The following is a 15,244-nucleotide window of genomic DNA, read 5'->3' as shown; positions in this document are numbered from 1 at the left end:
AGTAAAGGTGCCTAGAGACAGTACTAAACAAGCTGTATTTAACCAATATGTAACCCATAGCTGGAACCACCTTGCAGAAGATCCATGTCAAGCTTAGCTGTGTAGTTATTTTGTCTTATTAACTTCAAGTCGAGACTGAGAGACTGGAGAGAGAATGACTGTTTATAGCTTCTATTATGTAAGGGGACTAACTAACTGGGACTAACTTGTCTTGAAGACATCCAATAACATCAAATGTAAATATAAACAGTTAAAAAGCATGAGCATAATGGCACCCAGTACCACCCTGGCGTTGATTATTTTCACATAACAGCACAGTCTGCCGTCTGTTATTCCATATTCCTTGTCTTACTATTTTATGTTATTATGCTTATAGTAATTCACTTTTGTTTTTTCTGCTGTATCTTGCTCATCGCATGTTATTGTGAAGCACGTTGAGTTTGCTCAGTGTATTAATTGCGCTGTACAAATAAACTTGCCTTGCCTATAAATTTACTACTGCAAATGAATTAAATTAATTAAACTTGTGTAAAGAAAACATCCACAATTTAATGAATTCTTCAGCTGTGCAGAACCAAATTAAGCTGTTTGTAATTATCATGCATATGCCATCTTGTGTTTGTCATGCAGCATATGAAGAATGGGGCCTTGGGCAAGTTTCGTAAAATAGTAAATAACTGCAAAGCGTGTCATTCTTTTCTCATTTACCTTTAACTTGTATTCTCAGACCTTAGAGTTATAGAGTTGGATCAGACTTTTTGTTTTTTGGTAAAATAATTGTAGCACCAAAATATTGGTTTAAGGTATAAAAATGTTTAAAAGGTCTATCTGCTCATGAAGGGACAAACTGTTATGGCTCAACATCTTAACCTCTTAAGTTTCTGATTTGTTAAATGTAACCATAATTTCTTGTTAAAACTTAGACTCAGGGATTACAAGCTGTTCAGTCCCTTAGACCCTACAGCACTGTACTACCACCACCATGCTTCACAGTCGGCATGAGCGTTTACAAAATCAAGAAACGTCTTTAGACATTAAATGTTTTTGAGTAGAGCCATCATTTCCTCTGTTGTAGCCTAATCCTCTGTTAGCTTTCAGCAAAAATAAAAGCTATTCATCACTGTATTTATAAAAGCTACATGCCCCTGCGGAGTAAGACTTGGGTTTGGCATTAGTGTGAACAGATCTCCACTCATCAGTGTGAACACGTCTGCTTTCAAAAGGATGCTCACGCTCAGTGCTGGCAAGCCGGCCATGCATTAAGTGCACCAGCTGTCATTTTGGGCTCTTCTTGTTCAGCAAGCCTCAAATTAAACTTAAAGGTCCTCACCAGAGACATGACTTTAATCAATTATTTAAATCCCAGCGCATTAGGCTTTTAATGTTTTAGCGCAGCAGGGCGCAGTCAGATTGATAGTTGAGCTCTGTCAGATATAGTGAAGTGCTACGAAGTTACTTAGCAAGAGAGCTCGTCTTTAACATTTTTATGTCCATGTGTCTTCCTTTTTACAGTTCGTTACAAAAGTGTGACTGTACTTTGAACATCTGTTTATATGTGCTTTTATGAGTGGCTGATTAAAATGTTCTTTTCATCAACATAAGAGTAAATAAAGACAGCAGTATTTATTCAAGCAACATTACACATATTATAGTGTCATATCTTCATAGAAGAACTGGTTTAAGCTAGAACTAGACAATAGGGTGATGTAATTGCATATTGGCGATGGTTGAAATGGAATCAGCACTGATCCATGACCGATGATAACAAGCTAATATGACCCAAATTATATTTACCTTATCCTATACATACAAAAAGTAAGAGTAGGACAATGTAATAGGCTGTTTGTTTATCTATTTGTTTGTTTATTTCCCCCAAACAGATGTTATAATTATTTTTTTAATTACAAATTTGTATTAATTTACTTCTTTGATTATGCATTATATTTTATTATTTTTAGATTTTTAATTATTTTTCAATTATTTTTAAATGTACTTACATAATCCCAGTTAAACACTTTTTTTGTAGCTTCTGATCAATCCTGCCCAGTAGTTAAACAGTATTTTGTATTATTTCACAACACCACCAGATCATTTCTGTTACTATTACAACAGAATTGTTTCAGTTTATTCTTTTAAACCACAGTGTTTTTGGTTTACACGTTTCATGCTGTATGAGCTCACCAAATCCCTGACACTCTTTTCTAAAACGTCGTTAGACCTCATTTAGTCATTTAGGCTGACCCTTGGAACATTGTGCCCTACAGTGTTGTACTCCCACCACCATGCTTCACGGTTCTAATAGGTTTATTTCTAGAGAGCTGTCATTTTCTCTATCAGCTCCTAAGACTTTAGGAGTTTTCATTGCTTTTTGTGTTTGCTGGTGTCTTCCAGGAGGCTTTCTTTGGGAAGGAACTTCTGGATAAGAGTAAACAGAGTAAGCAGGAATTGGAGACGGGGCCAGTAGAGGAGGAGGTGGCACACGGAGACAGCAAACCGCCCAGCGTTAACTCCAGCTTTCTGGATCCCTCTTCAGATCCACTCCTCAGTGCCGCAGCCACTCCCATCTCTGGAAAAGCTGGGACACTGCGTATGTTCATCCACACACACACACACACACACACACACACACACACACACATAGATAGATAGACATATATCTGTCCAAGTCCCATTCTCTTTTTCTAATTTCTTCTTTTCTCCATTTTCTTCGGTGCACTCAAAATCGTACTGGTGTATATATTCTTTGTGAATAGTCCTCCATAATTTGGGAAATAATATATCTTTCCTGCCCAAATGCTGCCACATCAGATCCTGTTTTCCTGCTGTGGGCTTCTCTGAAGTCTGTAGGGAAGGATAATGCACTTTATCAGTTTATTTCTCTTCTCGCTCTCTCCCACAGCACAGCATAAAGCTAAAGCACACTATTTTATCTCTGAGCACACTGCATGAGGGCGTACATTTGTTTGTATTTTTGCTAGAGGAAAAAACTGACGCAGCTTTGGACCTTTTTTTTCAGTCTTCTTTGATCCTTAACAAGTACATTCTTGAAGGCAGTTCAAGAAGAGGCTCATTTCAGTCAACTCATTGTCCACTGTGCCTCCTCATCCTCAGTTCTGTCATGCTTCATTTAAATCCTGCCCCACAGCCCAGCACTCATCTAGGAGCCCTCAGTGCTAGCCAGGCCTAAGCTGCACTTAAAACCCAATTTACCAGCTCTCATCCGAGTTCCCAGAGTTCCCCCGTCTGGCCACTTTGGAAAGGATAAAACTCCCAGTAATCAAAGGGCTGCGTTTTGAAAGCCTTGCTTGTGTTCATTGGGAGAAAATACTTTTAGGTCTGCTTGTTTGTCCAAGGACATACATAGACACAAAGAAATTGAGGCTATTATCTAAGTATCACGTCTCTATTCTGCAGATCTTTATTTAATCTCTCTATTTAGTGGGTTTTTTTTTTTTATTTTTAATGTCTTAAGCTGGTTTTACACTGTGTCATTTCAGCGGTCTTTTAAGGTTATTATTCGTCACACTGTAAAAAACCCAAATTCTGTAACAGACTGTGCAATAATACATTTTACATGTCCAATTATACGATGAAGAGCCTCTAATGATAGACTTGCAATTAAAGAAAATGAATACGTTCTGCTTACATCATCAATCAGCAAGATCCGGGCTCATGCAAAAAATAAATAAACAAATAAAAATAACGAGCTCACATAAACACAAACTTTCTTCAATGTGAGCTTGAGGTAATAAGGATATATCTTCTGTTCATTAGCATGTTTTCTGTAGGTTTTACCTTTGCCGTTTCCGTATTTGTAGCTATGCCGTGAGTTTGGTGTCATACCGTGCCGTCCTCCTATTGGTGGATTTTAGATGTGCGTCATAGCAATGCTCACAGTGAGATTTTAAACAAAAAAAATTCACATTTCCAGAGCTGTCTTTGGTCGCAGTGGGAGTCAATCAGCCGCCGGTGAGCGTGTCGCAATATGGGGTCAAAAATCATACAGTGTAAAGCCGGTTTTAGCCATGAATTTGTAACACATTCACATTTAACACTTTCTTGAACTTTTGTTAAATTTTTTTTTTAAGTTCTCAAATCTGCTTGTCTAATCATTGTCATGAGCGTCATTTGTTTCAGATTTTTTATGCTTCTTTTAATCTTAAGTTTAACTGTACAGCTTTGATTTAACATTGTTTATCATTATTTATCATTATGTTTAATTTTACATTCAGTAGGGGTGTAACGATACATAGTGACATGAGACAACATGATGCAAAAACGTGACGATGTGCATCGTGGAAATGTGCGATATCGGCATGTGATATCGGAAATGTGCACTGTTTGAACGCCAGAGGTCTCAATCTAAACCTATAGATTTAAAATATACAGACAGCATGCTAGTCACATGATCACATATTTTCGTGGAGAGCCTGCGAGATCATCTATGAAGTGACCGAAAGCGCCGGATAGTCACGACTGACACGTGTTATATGTTATATGGTTACATGACCACATTATAACAGTTACAAAGAGCTCTTCAGTAGCCCTTCAACATCCCCGCACCAATTTACAGTGTCTGAGAAAGAGGTAGGGGAAATAGGGTATTTTAGCCGACTTTGGAGCTCTGTTTTCGCTATGGAGCTCCAGGCACTTCGTTTATTCAATCAAAATTTTAGGGAGAATTTATAAATTTATTTATTGTTAAGATATGGTGGACCTTTAGTACATTTTGTGCACAATATCAGACATCTGTTCGGAGCAGTTTTTAATTTATGTAGTTTTATACAGACAGAAATGCACATTGTTTTGCATTGTGTATGATTCTGTAATAAAAAGGAGTATTTTCAGTCATAATGTTTATTTATTCAAATTTTGTTCAAATATTCTGAGAATCAAATCGTGAACACCGTATCGTGAACTGAATCGAATCCTGAACAGAGTGTATCTTTACACCCCTAACATTCGAAATATTTTCCAAGCACTTTCTCTCAGGTATAGTTGTGGTCTGATATATTGTAAGATGCCAGTAGGCTCAGAAACCCCTATTTTCTCAATCTTCAGCCAGTGCACAGGATCCCTTAACCGAGTTGGTTCTCCATTCAGACGATGATCTCCTCGGGATGCTGTCGGATGCAGGCCATGATTCAGGTAGACCCCCATCCCGAGTGTAGTCCCTGGCTAAGCCTCCCGGCTCTGCCCCTTTCTGCAAATGCTCTACCTAACCCAAATCCTTTGATGGAAAGGTCAAAACCTTTTTGCAGCATTCTCTTTTGAGTTTCCTTTCACGTTGTTCACACATTTTACTGCACATTTTGTTTGGCTTCATTGCAATGGTCCTGGTTTGCTTTCATTCTGTGCATCATCTTTTTTGGCTTTGCTGTGCTTTATTTTGATTTTAACGCTTTGATTTTATCTGGTTTGGGTTCCTGTAGGTCTTGATTTATGCCCTTTCCAGGTGGACAGCTCCCCCTCTCCGTTCGGTAAGAGCTTGGTAGTAGTGCAGCTTTGGCTGTAAGAGTAGAGCTGTCCTGTTTTCTCACCCCCGAGGCCACTCAACACGCCTCCTTCACTTTCTGGTTCTCTCAAGCTCTGCATGTCTCTTTCTTGCCCTTTCATATACACATACACACTCATTCACTCACACACTTCTGTGCTCTGGCTTTCTTTTTTTTTTATTTTACACTAACCACTTAGGAAATGAAATTGCACGCAGCTCTATTCTGGCTCTGAAGCCGATGTGAGAACTGGATTGATGTCGGGGTTCACCTCGTTACATCTGTATGTTTATGTTTTAGCTAGACGTGGCAAAGGTGGATTAACTAAGTGAAGCCTGCTCTTACAGTGACAGCTTCATAATTAATTTCTTTCTGAGTGCTAACCGCAGTGAAAGTGTGGAAAAGTAAAGGTCAGGTGTGGGTTTAAATACACATACACAATACCATTAGTTGACACGGACACATGCACATCGCTCATCAAGCAGATTGACAGGATGTTGAGGAGAGCAATGTCTCGGGTTGTTTTCACTCTTAGCCCAAATCATTGACTTCGCATCCAGGGCCAATTCTGGGCTCGTTTTGGGTTTTAGGCTCATAATCACAGGTTTGCTTTCGTGGATCATTTGTGCAATTCCATACGTCACTTTTGATGCCCTCAGGTTTGAGCCGTAGTTACCACTAAGTTCATCCGTTTGCTGGTTTTTTTTTTTTTATTTGGTAATTTCCTTCGGGACCAACACTCCAGTGGTGCAGTACAGCTCTTATTGGATGCATGTTGTGTCATCGAGCAGGAATATAAAGATTATAAGAAGATTTTTAGCCATGCAGTCTGGCGCAAGATGCAAGTTTTTTTTACGGTGGTCTTAGTCACAGCACTTGCACCACAAAGGTGAGCTAATTACAGAGCACCAGTGTGAAATTCTGATTTTATATATCCCTAAGGTGTTCCATCTTCTTTGCTGACCATAATAACACTTTCCCCCTCATCACCGGGCTTGAAACAGGAAATAATGGGACAAATTTGACCAGTCTGAAAGCCCCAGACCACTAGGGATCATTTGAGCTTTCATACTTCGCCAAATATACGAAACTTTAAGGACAAATGGGTCTGGAAAAAATACAAGTGTGCAAATGAGCTTAACTTTGGGGAAAGAACTTGTATTGAGGATTTGGTTTTATTTAAAAAGAAAGCATGGAGGTTTTTTTCTCCTCACTATACAAAGTTTTTTAGTTCAGTAACTGAATATAATGATCTTACAAAGATTTGCTGAACCCACTCTCTGCCCTTTCAGGATTAATCACTGAAATTGCATATTATTCTTTATTGATTATGTCCTCCTCTCTTTTAATATAGCAGGATACAGAGTTTTTTTTTTTTCTAGTTTTTCTCCCCACACTTGGTTGGCAGGCAACACAAATTAGGTTCCTGTTATTCACAGAAAATTGAGTTAAGGGGGAGGGAAGGGAGAGGGGGAAGAAACATAAGCATGTAGAAAAATTATTTTACCATGACAAGAAAGATTGGTCCTCACGCGCTTTTCCTTTTCCCCGTTCTATTTTTTCTGTCTGAGCACTCAGACGCGGTAGAAAATAAATTGGTTGTCAACGCTGATTTTCGCCTTCCTAGTTTGACAGCCCTGAGATTTTTTTTTTATTATTTTACTTTTCTCTTGGGTTTGAATGTTCAGGAAATGTCCTTGTCTCAGTATGAATCTAATGAGAACGCAATACCCTTTCTTGCCCCAGCTGGTTTGGATATTGGGGCCATTTCTGATGACCCCTCAGGCCCGTCTCAGCCTGTTCCTGCCCGGGGACCTCGACAACTGCAGGAAGAATCTCTGGACGTGATTCTCAGCCCTGAACTGGACAAGATGGTGACTGATGGTGAGGATCTCTGATTAATATGCAAACCTGACTAATAAATGCAAGCCTGGAACATTGTATCTTTCTCGATGCCTGCAGTAGTTTTAGATAAAAGTAGTTGTGATTTTCAAGTAATACCTAATTTTCTGATAAAGCTAAACTGGCTTTGACACAACGTTGAATAAATTTCCATGTAATCTGATGTTTATCTATTTGATTTTTAGGGGCTATTCTCAGCAAGCTCCAGATTCCAGGTTTGTATGTCTAATTATTATTACACTATAGAAATATTGGGACATTTTAAGATTGCCTTGCATACGGTATGTGTGTTAAGTATGTTAACAGTTACTGGAGGACTTTAGTAGTAATCATGATCAATTCACATGGAGTAAGCAACTTGTCTGTAAATTACAGAGATGGGCGTGTCTTCACAACGCATGCATGCTCATCATACTAAAAATTCTATGCTCACTACACACCTCATTTTAATACAAACTGATTGTTTTGTCGTTTATTATAAACACTTCTGGCCAAGCAAGTTGCGCTTGTTCATTAGTGCGTCACATGACAATAATGTATCTAATAATGTATAGGCTGTACCTATGCTAGGAACTGACTAACTTACCTAAGACCCCTAGATGTATTGCTTCTCTGACACATCTGTTCTTTAAATTGCTTTTAAAATTATTTATACCTGGGTGGTAAAGGGTTAGTAGTCATGTATCATTATTGTAATGTGATGCGTATTGGTGGCCTCAAATGTTAACTAGACCCCCGTCTTTATTTAGAACTAGAAGGGAAAGATGTGGAAGACTTGTTTACAGCAGTGTTAAGCCCAAGCACCAGTCAGTCATCTCAACTAGCACAGCCTCCCAACACCATCCCTAATGTGCCAGTCATGGCAGTGCCGCAGCAAGGACCAGGTATCTTTCCTCACTACTGTGTATGCCCATGAATAGAAAAAATATATATATAGAAATGCTACACTATTACTATACACTTTACTATTATTTGTTGGAGCAGCTAAATCTTCTTGGTTTCAGTTTCAGGTGATAATACTATGTTCCCTCGCATGCCTGTTATGAATGGTATGATGGGTCCAAATCCAGTCTTTCCCACAAATTCCATGATGTCTGGAGCTGGTATTTCTAGCACTTTCTCTCCCATTCACCGGATGCCTTTTCCTGAAAGCATGAGGTAAGACAAATTATAGTGCAACGCTGTTGAATTCTTGAATATGAAGGTGTGGATTAATTTTCTTTAATAGCTGGATGTTACTCCTTACCTAGAACTGGCATATCTTTATCTTTTGAGAAACACTGCAGTTAAGTCTGGTAATTCAATAGTAGAAGATAATTTAGGAGTTTGTTTTTTCTTTTAAAAGATAACATAACAGCTTGAGGTGTGTCTCTATAGGGAGAAGAAGTTCAGCCAGATGGGGAGTGATATGGTGGGTCCCTGGAGTGCTGCTGTCCCTGTGTCTGGTCCAGCTCCTCCTGCAGAGCCAGAAACAGATGCCATGTCCAACGCCCAGAGGAGTACACTGAAGTGGGAGAAAGAGGAGACCCTTGGAGAGATGGCCACTGTGGCACCTGTACTCTACACGAATGTCAATTTTCCCAACCTGAGAGAGGAGTTTCCGGGTGCGTACCTGTTCCCCTACAATGTCTGACTGGATGTAGTTCATGTCTAGAGACTAACTGTTTGAATTTTATCTATAGATTGGTCGACTAGGGTAAAGCAAATTGCAAAACTGTGGAGAAAGGCAAGTTCTCAGGAAAGAGCTCCATATGTGGTAAGATTTACCATTGTTTTCGCATTTGGATTTGATTTACATTTGTAAACATTCAAAGAAAGTGTAGTTGGTTTTTATTTTTCCCTCTACCTTCTAGCAAATGGCTCGGGATAACCGAGCAGCCCTTCGCATAAATAAGGTTCAGCTGTCTAATGACACACTGAAGAGACAGCAACAGCAGCAGGCTCCTGACCATTTTGACCCAAGCATGTCCATGGACACTGAGCAGCTCTTCAAAGACCCCCTCAAACAAAAGGAGTCTGAACATGAGCAGGAGTGGAAATTCAGACAGGTGATTGACAGCCCTGGGATTTCTTTTCTTTTCCTTTTTTTTTTCTTTTTTTTTCTTTTAATAATGTAGTGCTAAGCTGGGTTTCTTACCCAATGATCAAGGCTCTGGCTTTATGAATTTTGATCAGCTCCATCACCCTAACCTTAATTGACTTCATTTGGATTTGCCGTTTGACTAACATCATTAAATCACCATGTCACTAAAGATCAGGACAAAAGAGGTTGTCACATGGATTTAGAGCACAGTTCATGTTTAGGTCAATTGAATCCAGACAGCAGTTAGAGGAAAACTATTTTTTTAATTTTTTTATTTATTTATTTTTTTTTATCAGCAAGAGTACTAAATTGGTTACTGTTTGAGATTAACATGATATCTGGGCAATAAGCCTAAAATGAAATTGCCTGTAGTTCTGAATGCTGAAAAATCATAACATGGAAATTTCCCCTAATTCAAAAGTTTTCTGCAGGGTTACCTCAACTGTGCATGATGGGTATTTTCTGTAAAGCCAACATGGCCTGTAGCAAAATATTATGTAAATGCATGGTTAAGTGGCTATTTCTTTCTTTACATTTGGAATTGCCATACAGTCTACTAATTCTTAATTTGCATTTAAAAGGGAGAGTTAAATCAGATGTTGGGACCCCTTAAGAAGCAGCAGGAAAAGGTCCCAAAAAGCAAAGCCATAAAATCAACAAATAAAGACGTCCTTTTTGGACATTCCAACCAAGCATCTATAGCTGCAGGATGTGGAAAAAAATCTCTGGTAAGATCCCAAAGCGAGGCACAGTTTTGGCATTCATCTGCCAAGAAGCAATAAAGACAAATTTACAAGATGCAGGAAACAATGCAGAAGGTTGAGTTGTAGAGGGAAAAGTTTTTTTTCCTATACTGGTATATTTTCCCTTGACCCGAAGCATAGGTATTGGCCTTAAAAAAAAAAAAAAAGTCATCGTGATATTGTTATACATATTAACATTTTCCCTGCATGTTTTAACAATTCATTTTAAATGCTCAAAACCTATTTAAGGAATGAGGGGAAAGAGCATTTTGGCATTAGATAAACATAAAATTAAAATTCAGTCTAATTGCTTCATCAACTGAAGTGTTTCATTTGCTCTCTGGTTTCCATGGCAGCAAATGAGACAAAAGAGCAAACAGCAGGCGAAGATTGAAGCGACGCAGAAGCTTGAACAGGTTAAAAATGAACAGCAGCAACTTCAACAGCAACAGCAGCAGCAACAATTCAGTGGCCAGTCAAGTGGAGATACCCCTAACAGTGGTAATAAAAGTCCCATGACACCTCAGCCCACCGGTGGAGGCAACACATCCCCTCTACAGCCCACGGCAATCAAGGATACCTTTTTGAGGCCCCAAATTCCTGGGACACCAACCTCAAGCTCATCTTCAGATGATGTATTTTTGCGTCCCCAACTGCCACCCCCATCATCAGCAGCAAAAACTCCCACCCAGGATACCCAGTACCCACAGGGGTCAACATCTCAGCCTCAGTCTCCTCAGATGTTTTCTCCAGGTTCATCAGGCTCCCGTCCATCTTCTCCTTGGGATCCATATGCTAAAATGGCAGGTACTCCTCGACCCCCACCATCAGGATCAAGTACACCTCATAGATGCTCAATATCTGACATGCCGGAAAGGGGCAGGCCCTCTCCAGCCCACGAGTCCTTTGGTTCACCAACACCTGCAAATGCTGATGTGTATTCAAAGCCACCAGACACACCCAGGCCTGCAGACCCATTTGTGAAACCCCTTGGTCCCCCCAGGCCTGGTTCTGGATCAGAGCAGCAGCAGCATCTTCAGCAACAGCAGAGTAGATACATGTTGGCTAATACTACATCTGGAGATTTCACCAGGCCAAACCAGAGATCAGAGACATACCAGCGAATGCCTCCGCGTGTTGTGCTATCAGACCCTTACTCAAGGCCACTGCTAACACCCATTCCTGGAAGTAATGAAGCTGGCTCTATGCCAGTTTTTAAAACTCCCATGCCTCCCTCACATCCCCCCCAAGACTCCTTCAGTGCAGGACAGCTAAGCATGAGACGTGGATCATCAGATGGCTTTACTCAGGGTCAGCAAACTGATCCTTATGCGCATCAACCTCTAACTCCTCATCCATCTTTGGGAGATGCTTTCAACGCTGATGGCAGAATGATGCGTCAGGCTTCAGGAGGTCACTTTGCACAACCTATGCCAATAACCAGGCATTCTCAAAGGGATCCTTATGCACAGGCACCATCTACACCTAGACCAGAGTACTCTTCACAAATGGCTGATCCCTATTCTCAGCCTCCTGGTACTCCCCGACCTCATGAACCCTGCACCCAGCCTCCCGGTACTCCAAGGCCACATTCTGATCCATTTTCAGTGCCTCCTTCTACACCTCGACCTATAGAACAGTTTTCTCAGGCGCAGTCATCTAGCTGCAGGCAGTCTCCATCTCACACTATGGATCCATATGCCCAAATGCCAGGTACTCCAAGGCCAGCAGCAGGAGAAAGATACTCTAAATCACCAAGTAATCAGAGAAATGCAGAAGCATACACACAGGCTGCTGGAACACCTCGGCCAACCAAATCAGATCCGTATGATCAACCACCTGGAACACCAAGACCAGTTCTCAATGACCCATTTGCTCAACCTCCTGGAACCCCAAGGCCAAGCCCTATGGTTCATACCTCAGATCCATTTAGCCAGCAGGCTCAAAACAGAATGACAGATCCATTTGCTCATCCATCTGGCCCAGGTTCTCAAACCCCCAAACATATTGGCATTTCAGATGAAAGCTTCTCCTTGCCACAGACTAATAGTAATCAAACCCCTATACATGACCCCTTTGAGCAAGTACCTATGACCCCATGTCCACAGTCAGGTGAAAGCCTAGCTTCGACTACAAGCAGCTCTACTGATGTTCAGAACCCAATGCAACCACCACTAGGGGATACAGAGGAAAAACTTAAACAGGTAAAATCTAATAAATAAACAATTTTCTTTAGCTATTTAAAGCACTTTTCTTATTCTATGTTTTTTTTTGTTTTGTTTTTTTTTTTTTTTTGTTCTTAGCGTCAGAGATTACGCCAGCTAATCCTAAAACAGCAGCAGCAAAAGAGTGCTATCAGACAGGAGAAAGGACTTCAAGAGGCTACTGGTACTCCTACACCTGGCACGCCATTGCATTGGTCACAGGAAGATTCTGCACAACCAAGCGATGTATTTTTAGGTCGCCCTCCACCACCATATCCTGGAACTGTGAGAGCTTCACCATTGCATGGAGGTCAGAGATTTCCTGGACCTTTCCCCGCTGATCCACGAACACCATTCCCTGATGAGACTCATTGTCCTCGGCCTCAGTTTTCCAGGGATATGAGCAATATGGCCATGAGACCACAAGGGTCTAGGTGAGATTATTCTTCTCTTAAGAGAGAAGAATTATTCTTCTCTTCTTCACTTATTCTTCTCTTAAATGAAGTATATAGAGTTTTGGGCATCCACGTTGTGAAATAATTCTTTTTTTCTCATTTTATCTTACACTTATCTGAATTTTTTTTCCCCCCACAGGTTTGGATTTCCAGCTGGTGCAGCTGGTGCAGCTGGTGCAGCAGGTCAGGAGTCATTCCTCCGGCCACCCCACCAAATGCAAGGCAGACCAGTGGTTGATAATGTACCACCCCAGATGAGAAGGTCTCTGTCAGTTGATCTAGGTAGAACAATGGGAGGCAACCCTCAAATGGGCCTTCCCCAACACTTTCCACCACGTGGCCTTCCAGTGCAACAGCACAACATAATGGGCCAGCCTTTTATTGAGCTTCGACACAGGGCACCAGAGAATAGAGTCAGACTACCATTTCTGCCACCCAACATCTTGGACCATCCAAATCATTCCCAAAGATCTTCTACAAGCTTAATGGGAGGGCAAAATATGGCCTTTCCTGGGACCCAGAGTCCACGGCCTTTGACTCCAATGATGGGTCAACCACAGCAAGGACCTGTTGGGCACCTGCAAATGTCAGCAAGCATGGAGAATTTGCATCAACAAGCAAACATGCCAGAGAATACTGCTCCACAACCTCCTCCACTGTCAACCACAATCACTCATTCAGTTAGTGGTGAAGCACTTAATTCTACGCAACCAACACTTCTACCTGGGACAGTCCCGGGTCCAACAGAAGAGATCCCATTGCCTTGTGGTGATGGAATAGAGGAGAAGTTAGATGGAGATGACTCAGCAGTAAAGGACCTTGAGGATGTAGAGGTTAAAGATTTGGTTGATGATGATTTGGAAAACTTAAACCTTGATGCAGATGATGGCAAGGATATAGATTTGGAAACAAATGACCTTCACCTTGATGATTTCATTGAATCTGGGAAATTTGATCTCCTTGCTTATGCTGATCCTGAGCTGAATCTTGAGGACAAGAAGGATATGTTCAATGAGGAGCTAGATCTGAGTGACCCCATAGAGGATGATCATGGGGAAACCTCAGTCCTTCAAAAGGTGTTTTCTGAGAAGAAATCTCCTCAAACAGTGAATAAATCAGAGAATGGTGAGCCGCCTTCTCATGGCAAACAAGAAGAGAACCTAGAAGTGGAAAACACTGGTAGTCTCTTGACAACAAGCACTATAAAAACAGAGGTAAAACAGGATTCAGTCATCAGTGAGGACCACTCTGTTGGTGACAACAGGCCTCTAGACAGCAAAAATAGCCAAGGAGAAATGTCCAGTCTATTTGAGGAATCACCTCAGCAGATTGGTTTATCAAGTGCAGGGGTCCCTTCTGGTTCTGCTCCAGTGCTCTCAAGCCTTTTAACCAAAGAGAAACTTGATGACTCTGGGATTGGCTCTGTAGCACCCCCTCACCAGGGTAATCTTGTCCAGTCTAACCATGGTCCAGAACTTCAGCCCAACATGGGCATAATGTTGCAGGGACAAAGCAAAGACCATGGGATGAACTCTGCAATGACAGTGGGACACAGAATGGATACATCACTCGCTCATGGAGCACCACTGGGAAACCCAAATACGTTGCCAGTTGGCAGTCAGCAGTTACCAGTCCAAGGATTTGGAGCTTCACCGAGCCAGCAAGTTGATATAAACCTGCCCATGCTGGGTGGCCAGCAACCTGTCCCCCACACTCTCCATCCACAGGCCCAGCAGGTGATGTATTCACAAGGGTCCATAGGGCAGCAAGGGCCAAAAATACAGCAGGGCCAGCCAAACAGGCCACTGCTGTTAGATGAGCAACCCCTCCTTCTGCAAGATCTGTTGGATCAGGAGAGGCAGGAGCAGCAACAACAGAGGCAGATGCAAGCTATGATTCGCCAACGTTCTTCTGACCCCTTTTTCCCTAATATTGGTAAGACTTTCGTACGTTTGCTGTTTAATTGTTGATCATTCGTTGATATGCAAGTCAGTGCTATGAAAGTCAGAGGTCTGTAAGACCCCTTTACACCTGGTCATTTCATGCATCTTGTATCTGGATTGTATGCTGATAAAATTTTAACCACATGCATTTACTCTCATAGTAAAATGTGACTCTGTTCAGTCAGACTGAAATCCAGCTGCTGTATTGTGGTAGCTAATTAGAACACAAGCCTCAATGTTGTTACTCATTTTATAGTTGATATATAAGTTGGTGCATGTGACTTTTTTCATGCTGTTTTTAAAGGGGACAACTCAAGAATTTTTGGAGGATGTACATCATCTATTTGGAGGGGTTTTGATTATCAAACGTAGCTTGGAAAGACTGATGCTTTTACATGTTTTTTCCATGTGGCTAGATT

At 41.1% G+C, this 15,244-nt stretch overlaps 1 protein-coding gene across 8 annotated transcripts in view; it reads left to right on the top strand.

The window, feature by feature from the left end:
- The window catches only part of kmt2ca (lysine (K)-specific methyltransferase 2Ca), a 161,217-nt gene that overhangs the window by 124,748 nt on the left and 21,225 nt on the right, over nucleotides 1–15,244 (top strand). For 4 of the 8 annotated variants that reach the window (XM_034305542.2, XM_034305555.2, XM_034305536.2 and 1 more), the window contains 14 exons: nucleotides 2,392–2,587; nucleotides 5,062–5,148; nucleotides 5,433–5,480; nucleotides 7,242–7,379; nucleotides 7,583–7,612; nucleotides 8,147–8,281; nucleotides 8,402–8,555; nucleotides 8,775–9,001; nucleotides 9,080–9,153; nucleotides 9,251–9,445; nucleotides 10,062–10,208; nucleotides 10,580–12,427; nucleotides 12,527–12,861; nucleotides 13,022–14,817. In XM_034305542.2, coding sequence (XP_034161433.2) covers nucleotides 2,392–2,587; nucleotides 5,062–5,148; nucleotides 5,433–5,480; nucleotides 7,242–7,379; nucleotides 7,583–7,612; nucleotides 8,147–8,281; nucleotides 8,402–8,555; nucleotides 8,775–9,001; nucleotides 9,080–9,153; nucleotides 9,251–9,445; nucleotides 10,062–10,208; nucleotides 10,580–12,427; nucleotides 12,527–12,861; nucleotides 13,022–14,817 — 5,410 coding nt within the window. The remainder of the gene's footprint in view (nucleotides 1–2,391; nucleotides 2,588–5,061; nucleotides 5,149–5,432; nucleotides 5,481–7,241; nucleotides 7,380–7,582; nucleotides 7,613–8,146; nucleotides 8,282–8,401; nucleotides 8,556–8,774; nucleotides 9,002–9,079; nucleotides 9,154–9,250; nucleotides 9,446–10,061; nucleotides 10,209–10,579; nucleotides 12,428–12,526; nucleotides 12,862–13,021; nucleotides 14,818–15,244) is intronic. The other 4 variants (XM_034305552.2, XM_034305562.2, XM_034305559.2 and 1 more) reach the window with 4 other exon arrangements.

The sequence above is a fragment of the Pangasianodon hypophthalmus genome, chromosome 1 (genome assembly GCF_027358585.1).
Source record: "Pangasianodon hypophthalmus isolate fPanHyp1 chromosome 1, fPanHyp1.pri, whole genome shotgun sequence".
NCBI classification, from domain to species: domain Eukaryota; kingdom Metazoa; phylum Chordata; class Actinopteri; order Siluriformes; family Pangasiidae; genus Pangasianodon; species Pangasianodon hypophthalmus.
The sequence above is the reverse complement of the archived record's forward strand: the minus strand, read 5'-3'. Positions and strand labels throughout refer to the sequence as shown.